This window comes from Heptranchias perlo, chromosome 19, assembly GCF_035084215.1.
Source record: "Heptranchias perlo isolate sHepPer1 chromosome 19, sHepPer1.hap1, whole genome shotgun sequence".
NCBI lineage: Eukaryota > Metazoa > Chordata > Chondrichthyes > Hexanchiformes > Hexanchidae > Heptranchias > Heptranchias perlo.
In genome coordinates, this window is record NC_090343.1 from 2,779,328 (window position 1) to 2,803,748 (window position 24,421).

General features: G+C 44.1%; 1 protein-coding gene across 5 annotated transcripts in view; it reads left to right on the forward strand.

Annotated features, from left to right (window-relative positions):
* tox2 (TOX high mobility group box family member 2) overlaps positions 1-24,421 on the forward strand; it is a 219,693-nt gene that overhangs the window by 156,277 nt on the left and 38,995 nt on the right. For all 5 annotated transcript variants that reach the window (XM_068000159.1, XM_068000164.1, XM_068000161.1 and 2 more), the window contains exon 3: positions 16,813-17,058. In XM_068000159.1, coding sequence (XP_067856260.1) covers positions 16,813-17,058 — 246 coding nt within the window. The remainder of the gene's footprint in view (positions 1-16,812; positions 17,059-24,421) is intronic.

Consider the following 24,421-nt stretch of genomic DNA (forward strand, 5'->3'; position numbering starts at 1 on the left):
AGCAATAGGGGACAGAACAAAGGGAATTAGCAATATGGGACAGAACAAAGGGAATTAGTAATAGGGGACAGAACAAAGGGAATTAGCAATAGGGGACAGATCAAAGGGAATTAGCAATAGGGGACAGAACAAAGGGAATTAGCAATAGGGGACGGAACAAAGTGAATTAGTAACAGGGGACAGAACAAAGGGAATTAGCAATAGGGGACAGATCAAAGGGAATTAGCAATAGGGGACAGATCAAAGGGAATTAGTAATAGAGGACAGAACAAAGGAAATTAGCAATAGGGGACAGAACAAAGGGAATTAGCAATAGGGGACAGATCAAAGGGAATTAGCAATAGGGGACAGAACAAAGGGAATTAGTAATAGGGGACAGAACAAAGGGAATTAGCAATAGGGGACAGATCAAAGGGAATTAGTAATAGGGGACAGAACAAAGGGAATTAGCAATAGGGGACAGATCAAAGGGAATTAGCAATAGGGGACAGAACAAAGTGAATTAGCAATAGGGGACAGATCAAAGGGAATTAGCAATAGGGGACAGATCAAAGGGAATTAGTAATAGAGGACAGAACAAAGGAAATTAGCAATAGGGGACAGAACAAAGGGAATTAGCAATAGGGGACAGAACAAAGGGAATTAGTAATAGGGGACAGAACAAAGGGAATTAGCAATAGGGGACAGATCAAAGGGAATTAGCAATAGGGGACAGATCAAAGGGAATTAGTAATAGGGGACAGAACACAGGAAATTAGCAATTGGGGACAGAACACAGGGAATTAGTAATAGAGGACAGAACAAAGGGATATTAGCAATAGGGGACAGAACAAAGGAAATTAGTAATAGGGGACAGAACAAAGGAAATTAGCAATAGGGGACAGAACAAAGGGAATTAGTAATAGAGGACAGAACACAGGAAATTAGTAATAGGGGACAGAACAAAGGGATATTAGTAATAGGGGACAGAACACAGGAAATTAGTAATAGGGGACAGAACAAAGGGATATTAGCAATAGGGGACAGAACAAAGGAAATTAGTAATAGGGGACAGAACAAAGGGAATTAGTGATAGGGGACAGAACAAAGGGATATTAGCAATTGGGGACAGAACAAAGGGAATTAGTAATAGGGGACAGAACAAAGGGAATTAGCAATCGGGGACAGAACAAAGAGAATTAGCAATACGGGACAGAACACAGGAAATTAGTAATAGAGGACAGAACAAAGGGAATTAGCAATAGGGGACAGAACAAAGGGAATTAGTAATAGGGGACAGAACACAGGAAATTAGTAATAAGGACAGAACAAATTAAATTAGCAATAGGGGACAGAACAAAGGAAATTAGCAATAGGGGACAGAACACAGGAAATTAGTAATAGGGGACAGAACAAAGGGAATTAGTAATAGGGGACAGAACAAAGGGATATTAGCAATTGGGGACAGAACAAAGGGAATTAGTAATAGGGGACAGAACAAAGGGAATTAGTAATAGGGGACAGAACAAAGGGATATTAGTAATAGGGGACAGAACAAAGGGAATTAGTAATAGGGGACAGAACAAAGGGAATTAGTAATAGGGGACAGAACAAAGGGATATTAGTAATAGGGGACAGAACAAAGGGAATTAGTAATAGGGGACAGAACAAAGGGAATTAGCAATAGGGGACAGAACAAAGAGAATTAGTAATAGGGGACAGAACAAAGAGAATTAGCAATGGGGGACAGAACAAAGGGAATTAGTAATAGGGGACAGAACACAGGAAATTAGTAATAGAGGATAGAAGAAAGGGAATTAGCAATAGGGGACAGAACAAAGGGAATTAGTAATAGGGGACAGAACACAGGAAATTAGCAATAGGGGACAGAACAAAGGGAATTAGCAATAGGGGACAGAACACAGGAAATTAGTAATAGGGGACAGAACACAGGAAATTAGCAATGGGGACAGAACAAAGGGAATTAGTAATAGGGGACAGAACAAAGGGAATTAGCAATAGGGGACAGAACACAGGAAATTAGCAATAGGGGACAGAACAAAGGGAATTAGCAATAGGGGACAGAACACAGGAAATTAGCAATAGGGGACAGAACAAAGGGAATTAGCAATAGAGGACAGAACACAGGAAATTAGCAATAGGGGACAGAACAAAGGGAATTAGCAATAGGGGACAGAACACAGGAAATTAGTAATAGGGGACAGAACAAAGGGAATTAGCAATAGGGGACAGAACAAAGGGAATTAGCAATAGAGGACAGAACAAAGGAAATTAGCAATAGGGGACAGAACACAGGAAATTAGCAATAGGGGACAGAACAAAGGGAATTAGTAATAGGGGACAGAACAAAGGGAATTAGCAATAGGGGACAGAACACAGGAAATTAGTAATAGGGGACAGAACAAAGGAAATCAGCAATAGAGGACAGAACAAAGGGAATTAGCAATAGGGGACAGAACAAAGGGAATTAGCAATAGGGGACAGAACAAAGGAAATCAGCAATAGAGGACAGAACAAAGGGAATTAGTAATAGGGGACAGAACAAAGGGAATTATCAATAGAGGACAGAACAAAGGGAATTAGCAATTGGGGACAGAACAAAGGAAATTAGCAATAGGGGACAGAACAAAGGGAATTAGCAATAGGGGACAGAACAAAGGAAATTAGCAATAGAGGACAGAACAAAGGGAATTAGCAATAGGGGACAGAACAAAGAGAATTAGCAATAGGGGACAGAACAAAGGGAATTAGCAATAGGGGACAGAACACAGGAAATTAGCAATAGGGGACAGAACACAGGAAATTAGCAATAGGGGACAGAACACAGGAAATTAGCAATAGGGGACAGAACTCAGGAAATTAGCAATAGGGGACAGAACAAAGAGCTTTCGCAAAATGAGAGAAAACAAATAGATGTAAGCATTTGGGCACCGAACAAAGATATTATCAATAAGGGACAGAACTAAAGGGTATTAACAGCAGGGCAGAGAACAAAGAGCTATTAGCAATAGAGGAGAGAACAAAGAGATATTATCAACAGGGGACAAAACAAAAGAAAATTAGCGAGATGGGACAGAAGAAAGGGATATTATCAACAGGGGACAAAACAAAGAAAAATTAACGATAGATGACAGAACAAAGAGCTTTAGCAATATGACAAAACAAGTAGATATAAGCAATTGGGCACCGAACAAAGATATTAGCAATAGTGAACACAACAAATCAAAATTAGCACTAGGGCAGAGAACAAAGGAAAATTCGCAATCGGGACAGAACAAAGAGATATTAGCAGTAGGAGACAGAAGAAAGGGGCATTACCAATAGGGAACAGACAGAGGAAATTATCAAATGGGGACAGAGCAAAGGAACATTAGCAGTAAGGGACAGAACAACGAACGTTAGCAATAGGGGACTGAAGAAAGGGATATTAGCAATAGGGGACAGAACAAAGAGCTTTAGCAATACGACAAAACAAATACATATTGGCATTTGGACACCAAACAAAGATATTAGCAATAAGGGACAGAACAAAGGGACATTAGCAATAGGGGACAGAACAAAGGGACATCAGCAATAGGGGACAGAGCAAAGGAAAATTAGGAATTGGTGACAGAACACAGGGATATTAGTGAGAGAGGACAGAACAACAGCAACAGCAACAACTTGCATTTATATAGCACCTTTAACGTAGTCAGACATCCCAAGGCGCTTCACAGGAGCGATTATCAAACAAAATTTGACACCGAGCCACATAAGGAGATATTAGGACAGGTGACCAAAAGCTTGGTCATAGAGGTAGGTTTTACGGAGCGTCTTAAAGGAGGAGAGAGAGGCGGAGAGGTTTAGGGATGGAATTCCAGATCTTAGGAATTCAGACCTTAGAAGCTGAAGGCACGGCCGCCAATGGTGGAGCGATTAAAATTGGGGATGCGCAAAAAGCAAGAAATGGAGGAATGCAGAGGTCTCGGAGGGTTGTAGGGCCAGAGGAGGTTACAGAGATAGGGGATTTGAAAACAAGGATGAGAATTATAAAATCGAGGCATTAGAGTCATAGAGTCATAGAGTTATACAGCACGGATAGAGGCCCTTCGGCCCATCGTGTCCGCGCCGGCCATCAGCCCTGTCTACTCTAATCCCATATTCCAGCATTTGGTCCGTAGCCTTGTATGCTATGGCATTTCAAGTGCTCATCCAAATGCTTCTTGAATGTTGTGAGGGTTCCTGCCTCCACAACCCTTTCAGGCAGTGAGTTCCAGACTCCAACCACCCTCTGGGTGAAAAAGTTCTTTCTCAAATCCCCTCTAAACCTCCCGCCTTTTACCTTGAATCTATGTCCCCTTGTTATAGAACCCTCAACGAAGGGAAAAAGCTCCTTAGTATCCATCCTATCTGTGCCCCTCATAATTTTGTACACCTCAATCATGTCCCCCCTCAGCCTCCTCTGCTCCAAGGAAAACAAACCCAATCTTCCCAGTCTCTCTTCATAGCTGAAGCGCTCCAGCCCTGGTAACATCCTGGTGAATCTCCTCTGCACCCTCTCCAAAGCGATCACATCCTTCCTGTAGTGCGGCGACCAGAACTGCACACAGTACTCCAGCTGTGGCCTAACCAGTGTTTTATACAGCTCCATCATAACCTCCTTGCTCTTATATTCTATGCTGCTCTTATATTCTATGCATTCCTGGACCGAGAGCCATTGTAGGTCAGCGAGCACAGGGGTGATGGGAGAACGGGACTTGATGCGAGATAGGATATGGGCAGCAGAGTTTTGGATGAGCTCAAGTTTATAGAACGTCGAAGATGGAAGGCCAGCCAGGAGAGCATTGGAACAGTTGAGTTGAGAGGTAACAAAGGCATAGATGAGGGTTTCAGCGACAGATGAGCTGAGGCAGGGGTGGAGACGGGTGATGTTATGGAGGTGGAAGTAGGCGGTCTTGGTGATGGAGCGGATATGTGGTCAGAAGCTCATCTCAGGGTCAAATAGGACGCCAAGGTTGCGAACGGTCTGGTTTAGCCTCATACAGTGGCCGGGGAGAGGAATGGAGTCAGTGACAAGGGAACAAAGTTTGATGCAGGAAATAAGGGGATATAGTGAGAGAGGACAGAAGAAAGAGATAGATGCAATAGAGGACAGCACAAGGGGCTTGTTCTTGAGAGGGGACAGGGGAATGAAATATTAGCAATGGAGGACTGAACAACGAGATATTAATGAGAGAGAACAGAACATAGGGATATTAGCAATAGGGGACAGAACAAAGAGATAGCAATGAGAGAGGGACAGAACAAAGAGATATCATCAATAGAGGACAGAACAAAGGGAACATCAGAACATAAGAAATAGCAGGCTTGAGGAGCCATACGGCCCCTCGAGCCTGCTCCGCCATTCAATAAGATCATGGCTGATCTTCGACCTCAACTCCACTTTCCCACCCGATCCCCATATCCCTTGATTCCCTTAGAGTCCAAAAATCTATTGATCTCAGTCTTGAACCCTCTCATCCCAGGAATCAATCTAGTGAACCTTTGTTGCACTGCCTCTAAGGCAAGTATATCCTTCCTTAGGTAAGGAGACCAAAACTGTACACAGTACTCCAGGTGAGGTCTCACTAAAGCCCTGTACAATTGCAGCAAGATTTCCTTACTCTTGTGTGATAACCCCCTTGCAATAAAGGCCAACATACTATTTGCCTTCCTAATCGCTTGCAGTACCTGCATGTTAACTTTCTGTGTTTCATGTACAAGGACACCCAATCCCTCTGAACATCAACATTTAATAGTTTCTCACCATTTAAAAAATGTTTTTCTATTTTTCCTACCAAAATGAATAACCTCACATTTCCCCACATTATACTCCATCTGCCACCTTCTTGCCCACTCACTTAACCTGTCTATATCCCTTTGCAGACTCTTTGTGTCCTCCTCACAGCTTACTTTCCCACCTAGCTTTGTACCGTCAGCAAACTTGGATGCATTACACTCGATCCCTTCATCTAAATCATTAATATAGATTGTAAATAGCTGAGGCCCGAGCACCGATCCCTGTGGCACCCCACTAGTTACAACCAGCCAACCTGAGAATGACCTGTTTATTCCTACTCTCTGTTTTCTGTCCATTAACCGATACTCAATCCATGCTAATATATTACCCCCCAATCCCATGAGAAATAATCTTGTGTAACAATCTCTTATGTGGCACCTTATTGAATGCCTTTTGAAAATCCAAATATACTACATCCACTGGTTCCCCCTTATCTACTCTGCTAGTTACACCCTCCAAAAATCTAAATGATTTCCCTTTCATAAAACCATGTTGACTATGCCTAATCATATTATGATTTTCTAAGTGGTCTCCTTATCTAAGGAAGGATTTACTTGCCTTAGAAGCGGTGCAACAAAGGCTCACTAGATTATTTCTTGGGATGAGAGGGTTGTCCTTTGAGGAGAGATTGAGTAGAATGGGCCTATACTCTCTGGAGTTTAGAGGAATGAGAGGTGATCTCATTGAAAGATATAAGATTCTGAGGGGGCTTGACAGGGTAGATGCTGGGAGTTTTTTCCCCTGGCTAGAGAGTCTAGAACTTAGGGGCAGAGTCTCAGGATAAAGGATCGGCCATTTGAGACTGAGATGAGGAGGAATTTCTTCACTGATAGGGTTGTGAATCTTTGGAATTCTCTACCCCAGAGGGCTGTGGATGCTGAGTCATTGAGTATATTCAAGACTGAGATCGATAGATTTTTGGACTCTCAGGGAATCAAGGGATATGGGGATCGAGCAGGAAAGTAGAGTTGAGGTCGAAGATCAGCCATGATCTTATTGAATGGCGGAGCAGGCTTGAGGGGCCATATGGCCTACTCCTGCTCCTAATTTCTTCTGTTCTTCTGTTCTGTTATTGCATCCTTAATAATAGATTCCAGCATTTTCCCTACTACTGATGTCAGGCTAACTGGCCTCTCGTTCGCTGTTTTCTCTCTCCCTCCTTTCTTGAATAGCGATGTTACATTTGCTACCTTCCAATCCACTGGGACCATTCCAGAATCTAGGGAACTCTAGAAGATCAAAACTAATGCGTCCACTATCTCTGCAGCCACCTCTTTTAAAACCCTAGGATTTAGGCCATCAGGTCCAAGGGATTTGTCGGCTTTTAGTCCCATTAGTTTCTCTAAAACTTTTTCTGTGCTAATCTTAATTACTTTAAGATCCTCCCTCTCATTAGACCCTTGGTTCCCCACTATTTCCAGTGCATTTTTTGTGTCTTCTACTGTGAAGACAGATATAAAATATTTGTTTAACGTCTCTGCCTCTTCCTTATTTCTCATTATAATTTCTTCTGTCTCTGTCTCTAAGGGACCAAAGCGTTACTTTTGCTAATCTCTTCCTTTTTACATACTTGTAGAAGCTCTTACAATCTGTTTTTATATTTCTTGCTAGGTTACTCTCATATTCAATTTTCTCCCTCTTTATCAATTTTTTGGTCATCCTTTGCTGGTTTCTAAAACTCTCCCAATCCTCAGGCTTACTACTCTTCTTGGCAACATTATAGGCCTTTTCTTTTAATTTAATACCATCCTTAACTTCTCTAGTTAGCCACGATTGGATCACTTTTCCTGTGGAGTTTTTATTCATCAAGGGTATGTATATTCACTGGGAATTATGAATTATTTCTTTAAATGTTCGCCATTGCTTATCTACTGTCATATCTTTTAATCTAATTTCCCAAACTATCTTAGCCAACTCGCCCCTCATACATAAGAACATAAGAACATAAGAAATTGGAGCAGGAGTAGGCCAATCGGCCCCTCGAGCCTGCTCCGCCATTCAATAAGATCATGGCTGATCTGATCCCAACCACAAATCTAAAGAACACAAGAAGTCGGAGCAGGACCCGGCCACATAGCCCCTGGGCCCTCTCCGCCACCCACAGGGCATTGACCGATCCGAACTCAGCTTCATGTCCAATTTCCTGCCCGCTCCCCATAACCCCTAATTCCCTTTACTTCTAGGAAACTGTCTATTTCTGTTTTAAATTTATCTAATGATGTAGCTTCCACAGCTTCCTGGGGCAGCAAATTCCACAGACCCACTACCCTCTGAGTGAAGAAGTTTCTCCTCATCTCAGTTTTGAAAGAGTGGCCCCTTATTCTAAGATTATGCCCCCTAGTTCTAGTTTCACCCATCTTTGGGAACATCCTTACTGCATCCACCCGATCAAGACCCTTCACAATCTTATATGTTTCAATAAGATCGCCTCTCATTCTTCTGAACTCCAATGAGTAGAGTCCCAATCTACTCAACCTCTCCTCATATGTCCGCCCCCTCATCCCCGGGATTAACCGAGTGAACCTTCTTTGTACTGCCTCGAGAGCAAGTATGTCTTTTCTTAAGTATGGAGACCAAAACTGTATGCAGTATTCCAGGTGCGGTCTCACCAATACCTTATATAACTGCAGCAATACCTCCTTGTTTTTATATTCTATCCCCCTAGCAATAAAAGCCAACATTCCGTTGGCTTTCTTGATCACCTGCTGCACCTGCATACCAACTTTTTGATTTTCTTGCACTAGGACCCCCAGATCCCTTTGTACTGCAGTACTTTCCAGTCTCTCGCCATTAAGAAAATAACTTGCTCTCTGATTTTTCCTGCCAAAGTGCATAACCTCACATTTTCCAATATTATATTGCATCTGCCAAATCTCCGCCCACTCACCCAGCCTGTCTATATCCCCTTGCAGGTTTTTTATGTCCTCCTCACTCTCTACTTTCCCTCCCATCTTTGTATCATCTGCAAATTTTGATATGTTGCACTCGGTCCCCTCCTCCAAATCGTTAATATAGATTGTAAAGAGTTGGGGACCCAGCACCGACCCCTGTGGAACACCACTGGTTACTGGTTGCCAGTCCGAAAATGAACCATTTATCCCAACTCTCTGCTTCCTGTTCGATAACCAATCCTCCACCCATGCCAGAATATTACCCCCAATCCCGTGATTTTTTATCTTAAGTAATAATCTTTTATGTGGCACCTTGTCGAATGCCTTCTGGAAGTCTAAATACACTATGTCCACTGGTTCCCCTTTATCCACCCTATACGTTATATCATCGAAGAACTCAAGCAAATTTGTCAGACATGACTTCCCCTTCATAAAGCCATGCTGACTTTGTCCTATTAAATTATGCTTATCTAAATGTTCCGTTACTGTCTCCTTAATAATAGACTCCAAAATTTTACCCACCACAGATGTTAAGCTAACTGGCCTATAATTTCCAGCCTTCTGCCTACTACCCTTTTTAAATAACGGTGTTACATTAGCAGTTTTCCAATCTGCCGGGACCTCTCCTGAGTCCAGGGAATTTTGGAAAACTATCACCAAAGCATCCACAATCCCTACTGCCACTTCCCTCAAGACCCTAGGATGGAAGCCATCAGGTCCAGGGGATTTATCCGCCTTGAGTCCCATTATTTTACTGAGTACCATCTCCTGAGTGATTTTAATCGTATTTAGCTCCTCCCCCCCGAGAGTCCCCTGTTTGTCCAGTGTTGGGATATTCTTAGTGTCCTCTACTGTAAAGACTGAAACAAAATATTTGTTCAGCATTTTTGCCATCTCCATGTTTCCCACCATTAATTTCCCGGTCTCATCCTCTAAGGGACCTATGTTTGCCTTAGCCACCCTTTTTCTTTTTATATAACTATAGAAACTCTTGCTATCTGTTTTTATATTTTTTGCTAATTTATTTTCATAATCTAACTTCCCTTTCTTAATCAATCCTTTAGTTACTTTTTGCTGTCTTTTGAAGAATTCCCAATCTTCTATCCTCCCACTAAGTTTGGCTACCTTATATGTCCTTGTTTTTAGTCGGATACTATCCTTGATTTCTTTACTTAGCCACGGATGGCTGTCATTTCTTTTACACCCTTTTTTCCTCAGTGGAATATATTTATTTTGAAAGTTGTAAAATAACTCCCTAAATGAACACCACTGCTCATGTACCGTCTTACCCTTTAATCTATTTTCCCAGTCCACTTTAATCAATTCCGCTCTCATACCATCATAGTCTCCTTTATTCAAGCTCAGTACGCTTGTTTGAGAATCAACCTTCTCACCCTCTAATTGGATATGGAATTCAACCATGTTGTGGTCGCTCGTTCCAAGGGGATCCTTAACTAGGACATTATTAATTAATCCTGACTCATTACACAGGACCAGGTCCAAGGTTGCCTGCCCCCTTGTAGGATCAGTTACATACATAATTGGCCTTGTTTAAATTTAAGACCCTAGTTTCGGACTTAACCACATCTCTCTCAAACTCAATATGAAATTCTATCATATTATGATCACTCTTCCCCAGAGGATACTTTATTATAAGATTACTAATTAATCCTGTCTCATTATACGATATTAGATCTAAAATAGCCTGTTCCCTAGTTGGTGCTTTGACATATTGTTCTAGAAAACTGTCTCGGATGCATTCCATGAACTCATCCCCCAAACCACTTTTGCCAATTTGGTTTGCCCAGTCTATATGAAGATTAAAATCCCCCATGATTATTGCATTATCCTTGTTACATGCTCCTCTAATTTCCTGATTTGTACTCTGTCCAACACTATAACTACTGTTAGTGGGCCTGTAAACTACTCCCACCAGTGTTTTCCGTCTCTTGTTATTTCTTAGCTCCATCCAGACTGATTCTACATCCTGATTCTCTGAGCTAAGACCCTTTCTCACCACTGCCTTTATCTCATCCTTTATTATCAGGACTACCCCTCCCCCCTCCTCATTTTCCATTTTGTCTGTCTTTTCTAAAACTCAAGTACCCTGGAATATTTAGTTCCCAACCTTGGTCACCCTGCAACCACGTCTCAATAATGGCGACTAGATCAAACCCATTTATCTCTATTTGTGCCATTAATTCATCTGTCTTGTTACGAATACTTTGTGCATTCAGATAAAACACCTATAATCTTAACTTTTTGCTTTTTTTCCCTGATGTGACTTTAGTCACTAATGTCCTATTACCTTTGTTAAACTCTCTGTCCCTTCCTGACACACTCTGCTTATTTTTACCCAAATCGCTACCCTGCTCTACAACCTTGACTTTTCCTTTTAGATTCATAAAATTACCCTTAACTGAACCCTCCCCACTCTTATCAGTTTAAAGCCCTATCTACCGCCCTAGTTATTCGATTCACCAGGACACTGATCCCAGCCCGGTTTAAGTGGAGCCTGTTCCAACGGAACAGCTCCCTCCTTCCCCAGTACTGGTACCAGTGCCCCATGAATTGAAACCCCTGCTTCCCACACCACTCTTTCAGCCGAGCATTTAACCATCTAATCTGTTTGACCCTATGCCAATTTGTGCGTGGCTCAGGTAGTAATCCAGAGATTATTACCTTTGAGTTTCTACTTTTTAATTTGGTCCCGAGCTCCTCAAACTCGCTCAGCAGAACCTCATTGCTCGTTCTACCTCTGTCCTAGGTATTATCAATACAGGACAGAACAAAGGGATATTAGCAATAGAGGACAAAACAAAGAGATATTCGCAACAGGGGACAGAACAAACGGATATTAGCAATAGGGGACAGAACAAAAGGTATTAGCAACAGGGGACTTAACAAAGAGATATTAGCAATAGAATCATAGATTGGTTACAGCACAGAAGGAGGCCATTTGGCCAATCGAGCCCATGATGGCCCTTTCTAAGAGCAATCCAGTTAGTCCCATTCCCCCACTCTTTCCCCATAGCCCTGCAATTTTTTTCCCTTCAAATATTCATCCAATTCCTTTTTGAAAGTTACTATTGAATCTGCTTCCACCACCCTTTCAGGCACAGCATTGCAGATCATAATTACTCGCTGCGTAAAAAAGTTTTTCTTCATGTCGCCTTTGGTTCTTTTGCCAATCACCTTAAATCTGTGTCCTCTGGTTACCGACCCTTCCGCCAATGGAAACAGTTTCTCTTTATTTACTTTATCTAAACCCTTCATGATTTTGAACACTTCTATCAAATCTCCTCTTAACCGTACCTGCTCGAAGGAGAACAACCCCAGCTTCTCCACGTAAATGAAGTTTCTCATCCCTCGAACCATTCTAGTAAATCTTTTCTGCACCCTCTCTAAGGTCTTCACATCCTTCCTAAAGTGCGGTGCCCAGAATTGGACACAATAATCCAGTTGTGACCAAACTAGTGTTTTATAAGGGTTCAACATAACTTCCTTGCTTTTATACTCTATGCCACTATTTATAAAGTCCAGGATCCCGTATGCTTTTTTAACCGCTTTCTCAACTTGTCCTGCCATCTTCAAAGATTTGTGCACATGTACCCCCAGGTCTCCCTATTCCTGCACCCCCCAGTCCGAGAAACAATCGTTCACCACTACTCTCTGTTTCTTGTCACTTTCATATCCACACTGCCACTGCCCCTTTTATTTCATGGGCTTCAATAGATAACAAGAAACAGAGATATTAGCAATAGGGGACAGAACAAAGAGATATTAACAATAGTGGACAGAACATTTTCTTGCTTCAAGCACCCAGTGCGCTGGTTCCACACTGGGGCTCTCCCAGTGAGGCCTAGCCCAACAGGGAGCTGTGGTTAGGAGAATGCAGCCACAACCCACTCATTTCAATGGCTGCAGGTTGGAGATTTCCCTGTGAGCACCGCTGCTTGTCTGTAGTTTCTGATCGTGCAATCAACCCTACTGAGCACTCTTAGGTCATCTATGATACAGCCCAGCTGGATTCTAAACTTCTAAGCTAACGGTATGAGTTCAACGCCCATCGCAGTAGATCTCCCCTTAGTGCCCCAGTGTGACAATCTCTGAATTAGATTGCAACTTTGTGCTGAAGTAGCACCGTTTTGTCCTGTGGGTTTCCAGGATTTGGATTGAGATTGCTCAAACACATTTGACACAGCACCCGGCAATCTTTCATCCCATCAGTCTGAGCTGGATTGAAATCCAGGTCACAGTGGTGAAAGGGCAGTGTTAGAATCCACAACGCCCAAACGTTATTTAATTTAACTTGGCCCTCACCCAAGTCCTGAACTAGGTAACCTCAGCATACAAATACCCCGTTTAAAAACACAGTGCATCTTAACCTCCACTTCTTTGATTCACAATAGTTTTTATTATTGGACTATCAGATGACTGATACTTTCATAGGTTCTGTTAACCACACACAGTGGGTCCCTCCATCAGATGAGAAATAGCAAAGAGCTGTCATCATAGTTTCCAGATGAGCAGATGGAGGTCAGAGGATATCGCTATGGTTATAGTTGGTGTTTCGCCACAGACATCAGTTAAGCATCCGAGTTTCTGGGTTCCCCCAATTTCAGTGGGTAAATGAGCTGAGTAGTGCAGTAATTAACCTCACGCACAAGGAGGAGCCTGGGATTGATCCCTGCCCCTCGCTGTCAGGGCAGTGGGATGTGTACTTCAGTCGGTCTCTGTGTTCCTGTGCCAAGGTGGGGAAAATCAGTCAGGTTTCCTGCTCCAGGCCATTACCCAGTGACATATGCTGGAAAGTCTAGAAGTGTATAAATGTATATTTGGCTGTTGGATGAGGACAAGATTGAGCTCAGTTATGATGGTAAAATATCTGGTGGTGCTCACCATTAGGTTCTCATTTGAGCAAGGTACTCGAGGCGAACTTTTAGATCTGCTCGTCAGATTGAAGGTGAATGGAACAATTTCAACCTTTCTGCAACCAATATCCCCATCCAGCACTCAGATAGAGCACTCCGAGAAAAGCTCACTCTTGTTGGCCTAACAACATGCCTTGAGCACAAGCTCGGAAGAAGGCCCAACTGTAAGATATCTGTTTTCCACTCTGGCCATCTCTGTGGGTGAGACTGCCTGTTTGTTCATTGCCAGTATGTCACTTCCATTTGTACAAGGGCGGAAGGAATAAGCATCTAGTCATTTTCCAGCCTCATTTATTAACAAATATTTTAAAGTTTTTCCCGAATGGACCATATGCTGCACCTGAACTAGGCTGCAGAAGGATTGAAAGGGTTCATTCTCCAGCAGTGATTTTTTTTTTATTCATTCATGGGATGTGGGCGTCGCTGGCGAGGCCAGCATTTATTGCCCATCCCTAATTGCCCTTGAGAAGGTGGTGGTGAGCCGCCCTTTTGAACCGCTGCAGTCCGTGTGGTGAAGGTTCTCCCACAGTGCTGTTAGGAAGGGAGTTCCAGGATTTTGACCCAGCGACGATGAAGGAACGGCGATATATTTCCAAGTCGGGATGGTGTGTGACTTGGAGGGGAACGTGCAGGTGATGTTGTTCCCATGTACCTGCTGCTCTTGTCCTTCTGGGTGGTAGAAGTCGCGGGTTTGGGAGGTGCTGTCGAAGAAGCCTTGGCGAGTTGCTGCAGTGCATCCTGTGGATGGTACACACTGCAACCACGATGCGCCGGTGGTGAAGGGAGTGAATGTTTAGGGTGGTGGATGGGGTGCCAATCAAGCAGGCTGCTTTGTCATGGATGGTATCATTGGAGCTGCACTCACCCAGTCAAGTGGAGAGTATTCCATCACACTCCTGACTTGTGTCTTGTAGATGGTGGAAAGGCTTTGGGGAGTCAGGAGGTGAGTCACTCACCGCAGAATACCCAGCCTCTGACCTGCTCTTGTAGCCACAGTATTTATGAGGCTGGTCCAGTTAAGTTTCTGGTCAATGGTGACCCCCAGGATGTTGATGGTGGGGGATTCGGCGATGGTAATGCCGTTGAATGTCAAGGGGAGGTGGTTAGACTCTCTCTTGTTGGAGATGGTCATTGCCTGGCACTTGTCTGGCGCAAATATTACTTGCCACTTATCAGCCCAAGCCTGGATGTGGTCCAGGTCTTGCTGCATGCGGGCACGGACTGCTTCATTATCTGAAGGGTTGCGAATGGAACTGAACACTGTGCAATCATCAGCGAACATCCCCATTTCTGACCTCCTCAATCTAATGAGCACAAAGAAAAATTAATCTTTAAATAGAGAGAATCACAGGAAAATTTGTTTCCTGTACACTTCAGCATAATGTTGCACCATTGAAGCCAAACAATGAAATTTTAAAAAATATAAATAAGATCAGCAGTATTCTTTTGTCGATTATGATCTGGAATCTACAGGCTGAAAATAAGAATCATCACTGGGTTTCTGAAGAAAAAAAAATCTAAGAATTAACCTCAGCCCACGAACCTTGGGCAGTTACACAGCCTTGGAGCCAGGAAGTGGTTTTAGTTCCAGTAAGGCACACAAATCGTTTATCCAGCTTGTACCGCATTTTTCTCAGCAAGCTATTCCCACAGCGACTTATGGTGAAAACTACCAGCAATTCACCTGCAAGGGGTGATAAAAATATTCCTTGCACATTGCCATGAGCAAGGCTAATCTGTAATATATTAAAAATCTTACTTCTGCATGCACTTACGGTGAACTTTTTTCATTATAAATTCCTATGCATACATTTTTAATGGGAACTGTATATGTAAACTTGTCACACTGTAATTACACCCTTCCCCCAGCAGAGGCAGTGCAGTGTCACCACTGGTGTGAGGATGAAATTACACACATTTATATAGGCAGTTTCCATTATAAATGTTGACATAGGAATTTATAATGAAAATATTCTAAAAAAGGACAGAGTGTATGACTTTAAAATGGGGACTGGTTTACAACAGTGTACCTGGTCCAATTATTCCCGGGCATCTCACCCCACTTCACCTGAAGATTACTCTTATTCCTAACTCCCTGTGTGCAATGCCATGGAGAATAGAGCAGTTTATTTTTTAAAAATTTAAAGAAAATATATTATTAGCATTTAAATTGCAAAATTTAGTAGCTTTAGATAATTAAGATTAATTTTGCGATTAACAAAGAAAAGTTTTCACAATGGTTTTTCTTCTTTGACTAATTTATGGAACTGAACCTGTTTTCATTGGAGAATATATAAGGTTCTCTCGAGTTGGGACATCTCCGACGATCTCTCCCTCCCGGTGGAATGGAGAGGTGTATTGCAATATATTCAGCAACATGAAGTGGGATTTTATTCACCAAATCAGTGTACACAAGCGACATCAGTGCGTTGGAATTTTGTCAGGTGCTGCAGGTATTCTCAGGTGTGCTGTAGGTGATCTCCTGCAATACAGGTCTCACTAACGGGCCCTTTTTACTTCACTGGACTGCCATTTCTGGTGGTCCCGGCTTACGTACGCACATACGAAAGTGTCGGACAGGAAAAGACCAATTGGTCTATCCAGCCTGTTCCGTACAGTCGTGATGCATCACAATACAGACACTCCTCACCCCACTCGCAGGCAATCTAATCTCCTGGGAGCAGCAATAAAAGAGGTAAAAACCCAGGCCTATTAGGGCGGTGGGGGGGGTGGCTGAAAGCTTCAGCAGCAATATAGTAAAGTAAGTGAAACATTGCCGTCCCCTTCAAGGCAATGAGAGCCAGGTATGACTGGTACCAGCACCCATCCCAGACAGTAACGGAGTTTCTCAGCCGCTGGGGAAGACCTGGGGTGAAATTACTCTTTTACCGAAAAAAAAGGGATTGCATGTTTTACTCTGTAAAAATTGGCAGGAAGATGGTGGAGTTTTGAAATGCAAATTCTGAGAATGCAGTGAGAAGAAGGTGATTGTAATGCAAAGTTAGATTTCTTAGATCTTTTTAAACAGTGAACAGTTTTAAATTTAACTCCAAGAAATGATGTTGGAATCTTACATGTGAATCAGTCTTGTTTCAGTGAAGCTATATCTGTCAGTGTTTCAGTTACCGTTCCATTCTAAATTTTAATTTTTTGTTCTTCCTCCTTGTAGTCCTTTGCTGGCCAGGGGTTGGGTGATGAAGACTATGAGATTCCTCCTATTACTCCTCCAAATCTCGGAGATCCGTCCTTCCTTCACCTGATGGATCCTCATGGAGGCTACCATTCACTGTGCCATTCGATCCCTCCCAATGGCCTGCTTCCTCAGTACTCTTACCAAGGAATGGACCTTCCAGCAATCATGGTCTCCAACATGCTGAGCCAGGATGGACATCTGCTGTCAAGCCAACTACCTATGGTCAGTGTCTATCTTCTGGCAGTTCATTGGTGGATTGGGGGTCTCTCTTTCAAGCTAAAGATTTCAAGGCTTGTGTGTTGGACTATTGGGTTGGGAATAGGGGGTTGGGGCCAGGATAAGAAAAATCTATTTAGAACGCATTTAATCCAAATTCATGCACTGTTTAGTTAAGATATAGAGCTGGTCATGTGTCATTAATTTAATACGGTCATCTTAAATAGCTAGACAGTTGTTGAAATTGAATTCCCAAGGAGAAAGAAGACGGAGCAGGCCAAAAAACAGTCGGCGTAGAAACAAGGATGCCAAAGTAAAAAGAGCAGGCTACACATGGGAGCAGTTGGAAGTTTCCCAAAGCAGAGTTCAATGGTGAAAAACAGTGGAAGACTTCTGCTCTACAAGGAGTAATGATGATCAGTGATGATGTTAAATAGCACACTGTATATCCTAGTGAATTGAATTTAAGGTCCTCATCTTCAAATCCCTCCATCTCTTTGCTCTTCCCTACCATAGCAATCTCCTCCAGGTGTATATTCTCACTTGTACTCCTGACTCTTCCATCTCCAGCCTATTCCTAACTTCCTGCTCCCTCTGTTCCACTGGGAGCCACTTCTTCACGTACTATAGGGGCGGGAATATGGGATGTGGGGGCTGAAGTGGGTGGTGAACTGCCTGGTCCCCCTGGGAGATTTTAACTCTGTCTTCCACCCGAAGCTGGTAGGGGGGGCGTTCAGGCCACTGCCAGGAACCCACGGAAACCCCTCCTTCAGAATCCCTCACTCAACACCCTGACTTGTCACTTCCTTCCCTGCTTTCTTTGTAAAAAAAATCCTCCTTTTTAAATCTGCTTTTTCTCCCCCTAAACCTCTTTCCCTTCTCCCTCCGGATTGGTGTGCTCCCCAGTAAAATGAGACGTCTCTCTGTACCCGAGCAGTCCTATAGAAACGTAACTTATTGTTGAGTAACTAGTGACCTTTCAGACCATTTGGTTTAACACAGCATGCTTGACGTCATTTTGTTTGGGTGATCTCCACATGTGAATTGCCCCTTTTAGATTTTTGATATATTCCGATAAAACCTTACAATTGTTTTGTTTTTTACGTAAGAATTTTTCAGGAACTAGAAAAGGTTATTGGCTCAAAAAGCCATTGATGTCAGGCCCATTACTCACCTTCTTACCAGTCACTTGATCCCTTTATCTCCAGAAACATATCTTGTTGCCTCACTTATATTGCCCATTTCAATGCCCTCTCTTGATAAATTATTCTGTAACACTATTAGCTTCCTACTCCTAACATCCTCATTTATAACTTGGACCCCCTGGGACTTGAACCCTTCACTGGTTGAAAGTATAAATGACTCCGAGGAGCCTTTCAGGAGTGGGGAGTAACAGGAATCACTGTCACCCGGTGCAATCTCCTGCTTATTCTTATAGTCGATGTTGGCCTGGGAATAAAGATCATTCCAGGACACAATGCAGGATGATGGGCTGGTAACTTTACATGTGTTTATTTTCAGTGTTGTACAACGTCACTAGTTGGGAGAATAATGCTCCAGCAGTGTCTAAAGAAGCAAGGGTTTTACTCCAGCGACAACACACATGTGAACGAAATGTGCCAAAAAAACAAAAGTCCACCATTAAAAAAGATCGGCCTTACTCACTCCAGGGAGCTAAGTTAAGAAGCTCTGGATGTAGGTCTCTTAGTGTTCTCTCTGATGACTGTTGTAGATTTAATGTGAAGTGCATGCAGATAGTCCCAGTTCATGGGAGACATAATTGTCCCTGGATGGGACACCTATTTAGGTAAATTGTTCAGAGAGTGTCACGACTGTGAGTCAAGCCTAATCCTCAGCACATTTTTCATGGAGTCCCTGAGGTTCCACTTGGCCAATGGGTGAGAGAGGGGGACCCGTTATATTCCTGTCTTTCATGGACGGGTTCCACATAGATTGTACGAGGCTTCATCCAAATCCAGCGGGCCTCCCTAACCCAACTTTAGTGAGCTCAGGGATTCAATAAAAAATTGTAACCAGTGCAAAATGCACAGCCCTAATTATAGATAATTATTCTGACAGAAGGCAAAAGTACCTGAAACACAGGCAGTACATGCACAGCCTGTACACGGAATGAGAAATACAGGCAGTACATACACGGTCTGTACACGGAATGAGAAATACAGGCAGTACATACACGGTCTGTACACGGAATGAGAAATACAGGCAGTACATGCACAGTCTGTACAGGGAATGAGAAATACAGGCAGTACATACACAGTCTGTACATGGAATGAGAAATACAGGCAGTACATACACGGTCTGTACAGGGAATGAGAAATACAGGCAGTACACGTTCAGCCCCACATTAAGTTCCAGTGATGGGGAACAGCACTGCATAGCCGGTAAGTGCTCAGGGAATATACTGTCCCCCGTGGACTAGTTACATTCTGTGACCCACGGAATAAGCCATTGCTTTGAGTACTTAACTAAACCAATTGCTGAATACAGGGTCAGGTAAAGCCAAGCAACAAATAATTTTTTTAATATTTCCCTAACTTCAGATGCTGATTCGAAAGGCGTGAGTGAACCAATTTCAGGTTTTACTCACCGAGTTCAGTAAATAGCCCGAGCCCCCTTAACCCCATCAGTGGGGTGTTGCTATATACAGACCCCAATTTAATCAAAATGTGAAACCTGTTAGTTTTTAAGATTTAGGAATATTATATGTTTTTTAAATCCTCCTGGAGACCAGCAGCAGTTCAAAGCATCAAAAAGAAAGAAAGAAGGCAGGGTGAACTGATTTCCACACATATTCCATCACTGTAACAGCCTTATTCAGCCTTGAATCCATTTATTTTGGCCCAGTCCTCAGGGTAATGTACCGTTTCTTATTTCCAGCTCCTCTTTATTGTAAATGAAGCGTCACTACAATAAATCATTTGCCAATACAAAGAGAGGAGTGCGCAGACTGCAAGTCCTGAAGATTTAGGTTAAGAGCTAATATTCCCCATTTCATCCCATTTTATTGCTTCGCTGATAGAGGCCTGCTTATAAAAGCTGATATTATTTTTTCTTGTTGCCATGGGCAACAACTGTGGACAGTGATCATTCTGATTAGGAAAATGGATGTCTTTCCCCTCCACCCTGCATACAACATAACACAAATAACGCAACAACCACAACTCGCATTTATATAGCACCTTCAACATAGGAAAACATCCCAAGTGGTCACAGAAATGTAATCAGACAAAAATCGATGGCAAGCCAAAGAAGGAGACTTTAGGACAGCTGAAAGCTTGGCCAAAGAGCTGGGTTTTAAGGAGGGTCTTAAAGAAGGAGAGGGAAGCGGGGAGGTTTAGGGAGGGAATTCCAGAGCCTAGGGCCTAGATGGCCGAAGGCACGGCCGCCAATGGTGGGGCTACGCAAATCGGGGATGCACCGGAGGCCAGAATTGGTAGAACGCAGAGATCTCGGAGGGTTGTAGGGCTGGACGAGGTTACAGAGATAGGGAGGGGCGAGGCCATGGAAGGATTTGAACACATGACTGATAATTTTAGATTGGAAACCTTAATGTACCGGGAGCCAATGTAGGTCAGCGAGTTCAAGGATGAAGGGTGAACGGGACTTGGTGCAAGTTAGGATACGGTCAGCAGAGTTTTGGATGAGCTGAAGTTTATGAAGGGTGGAGGATGGGAGACCGGCCAGAAGAGCATTGGAATAGTTGAGTCTGGAGGTAACAGAGTCATGGACGAAGGTTTCAGCAGCAGATGGGCTGACGCAGGGACAGAAATGGGCGTTGTTATAGAGGTGGAAGTAGGCGGTCATAGAGCCGTGAGGTAATAGTAAAAAAAAATGTTTTATCCTGACTTCATGGAGCTTCAGGAACTCCATAGAAAATTGCATTCTGAGAAAAACGTAGAGTCCTCCAGGTGGTTAAGTGGATGGTTAACTGCTTGTGGTCCTGAGCCATTTGGACCAGAAAGTCCCAGATTCAACGCCTGGTCTGGTGTGAGTTAGCTGACCTCAGCTGGGGCTACAGTGGTGGCACCACAAGTGGACACTGTGCCCCAGGTCTTGTATGAACATCAAGTGGGGACAGGATTGGGCTTGTTTGTGATGCCCAAATGGCTGAATGACCTGCTGACACTGTCCTTGCTCAGACATGGATAATGGTCATGAGGGTCAGATGCCCTCAAGTACCATAGAACTGTGGAGGTTTATAGCACAGAAGGAGGCCATTTGGCCCATTGTGTCTGTGCTAGCTCAATCCAAATGTAATCTCACTGCCCTGCTCTCTCCCCATACCCTTGTATTATACTCTGCTTCAAATAATTATCCAATTTTGGACTGATACTCCCAAAATAAATTTCACAGAGGACACTTGCAGCCAGCAGTGTGAGGAGACTGAAGGAAGCTCTCAGAGGTGAAAGGGCAAGTCCACTTAACCAACTGCACCTCCCAGCTCCCTCAAATCTGGACGTTTAGAGTCGAGACTGCTCAGAGCCCAGACCCAGGAGGTTCTGTGTGTTTAGTCCTGTAGGTTACAGCCGCACAAAACATTTTAAAGAAGCATTTGCAATTAGATTTGGCTTTATTGTATGATTTGCATATTCATGAGATGACAGTTCTAATTATTGGAGACAGTTGTCTTTTTGCAACATGATTAATTTAAACTACTGTGGCCAAAGTGATTACAATACTGTATTAGAAATCTCCAAGGACTTGTAACAGGGATTTAAAAAAAGATTATCTGTAATAAGAAACTTAATATATATTTCATACAAAAGACTGCTAATGACCTCACACATACCCATATTGCCCGTGTTGCAGTTTTTTCCTCTTCAAACAGGAGCTTTATTTTTATTGTATCTCTGCTTCCCCAAGAACAGGGAGCTGCACACATGTCACTCCCCGTCAATCCCTCTTCTTGACAAAGCCCGATGATTTAAAGTTATTAGGGCCAGAATTCCTGGGCTGGGGAGGGGGCAGGCCCAGTTATGCCACGTTTTTCATAGGGTGACATAGAATGTACAGTACCGAAACAGGCCATTCGGCCCAACCGGTCTATGCTGGCGTTTATGCTCCACACGAGCCTCCTCCCTCCCTACATCATCTCACCCTATCAGCATATCCTTCTATTCCTTTCTCCCTCATGTGTTTATCCGGCTTCTCCTTAAATCCATCTACACTATTCACCTCAACTACTCCTTGTGGGAGCGAGTTCCACATTCTCACCACTCTCTGGGTAAAGAAGTTTCTCCTGAATTCCCTATTGGATTTATTAGTGACTATCTTATATTTATGGCCCCGAGTTTTGGACTCCCCACAAGTGGAAACATTGGGCGCTAAATTGGGCCGTGTAGCGCCCGTTGTTTTCGTGTTACACGGCATTTCGAACATCCAAGATGGCGTCTTGGATGCGTAAGCACATTTCCAGCGTGATGTGCGCCGGACGCCATCTTGGTATAGGAGTTAACGCATGCGCGAATACCGAACGCTGGAAGCATGTAAAGTAGGGAGAAAATGTGTGCAATCAGTGTTGAACACCATTTTGGACCTTAACGCTCAACTCAACGCACAGTCTTAACCCCGACCATCTGAACGTGTCTTACAGTGCCTGGAGGACCCCCCACCAGCGCTATTTAAAGGGGCCATGCAGGTGTTTCAGGTTAGTTGCTGGATTATTGCTTCTGGCTGCTGGTGGAATAGGAAGTGTTTTTTGAAACTCCCTATTCTTACTGAGAATTCCTAGAGTACATTTGAGAGTGGGGTTTGGCAGGTACTGCCTCACAGTTCGGAAAGTTACAACATTCCTGGCAATGTGCGGTCTGCTAGGGCTCCCGCCGGGCATTGAGCACGACTGAGAACATGCAGAGAGGCCACGCCCAGCGGGTCAAGCTGCGAGGAGACGGAGGACGAGGAGGCGCAGGGCACTGAGCAGGAGGCCCTACCCAATGAGGGCCTTCCAGGACCAATTCTCTCACCTCAACATGACCGAGGAGGATTGCATCCGACGCCTGAGGTTCACCAAGGAAGCCGTCACCGAGATCTGTCAACTGGTGCGGCCACAACTGCAGCCTGAGAGCAGGGCGAGGGCAGCATTGCCTGTGGCTGGGAAGGTCACCGTGGCGCTGAATTTCTACAGTTCAGGAGCATTTCAGGCCTCTGCTGGCGACATGTGCAACATCTGGCAGTGTGCAGTGCACTGCTGCATGAGGGAGGTCACAGACGCACTGTACCAGATGAGGAACAGGTTCATCACCTTCCCTCTCCACAGAGACAATCAGAACGAGCGAGCACGGGGGTTTGCCCACATTGCTGGCTTCCCCATGGTGCAGGGTGCCATTGACTGCCCACATATTGCCCTGCGTGCCCCGCACATCAACTCGGCCGTCTTCGTCAACCGAAAGGGCTTCCACTCCCTCAACGTGCAGCTGGTGTGTGACCACATGCATCGAATCATGGAGATCGATGCCCACTAACCTGGGAGCAGTCATGACGCCTTCGTCATGTGGCAGTCCAACGTGCCAGCTATCTTTCACCCGACTCGGCAAGTCAAAGGCCGGCTACTGGGTGACAAGGTCTATCCCCTCACGCCATGGCTCATGACACCGGTCAGGAATCCATGCACACGTGCACAGCAGGCCTAGAATGAGAGCCATGCTGCCACACGCAACATCGTGGAGCACATCATAGGCCTCCTCAAACAACATTTCCGCTGCCTGGACTGGTCTGGAGGAGCCCTGCAGGACTCCCCTGAGCGGGTGGGCAGGTTCGTGGTGGTATGCTGCATGCTGCACAACCTCGCCATCATGTGGGACCAGCCTTTGCCACCAATGACTGGAGAAGATCCTGAGCCAGAGGTGGAGGAGGAGGAGGAGGAGGAGGGGGTGGAGCCAGAAAAGGAAGTGGAGGAAGAAGTGAAGCAAGAGTGCAGCAGGAACCACACGCCTTGTCTGCGAGGGCTCTGCGTGCTCACCTGATCTGTGCCCGTTGTCAATAATATCAACTACATCCCCCAACTCACCAACAGTCCTACACTCCCCACCTTTCCGCTCCCACAAGACAATCAAATCACCTTCCATCCGATTACACATTGGTGTCCCCCTCAGCTCATTGCACAAATTAAAACCACCACCAAATGCAAATTCAAAGTCTCATTTATCAATGAATAAATGAAATTATGGAAACAGAACAGAACTATTCCCCCTTGTGCATTCCCTCAGTGCCTGTTGTCCGTGTGCCTTTACCTTTCCAGTGCTCCCACGAGGTGTATCCCCAGTGGCTGGAGCGTGGGTGGTGGGAGGCTGCTGACCTTCAATGGAGGAGCATGCAGATGGCCTTGGAGGACGACCTCGAGCAGCTCTGG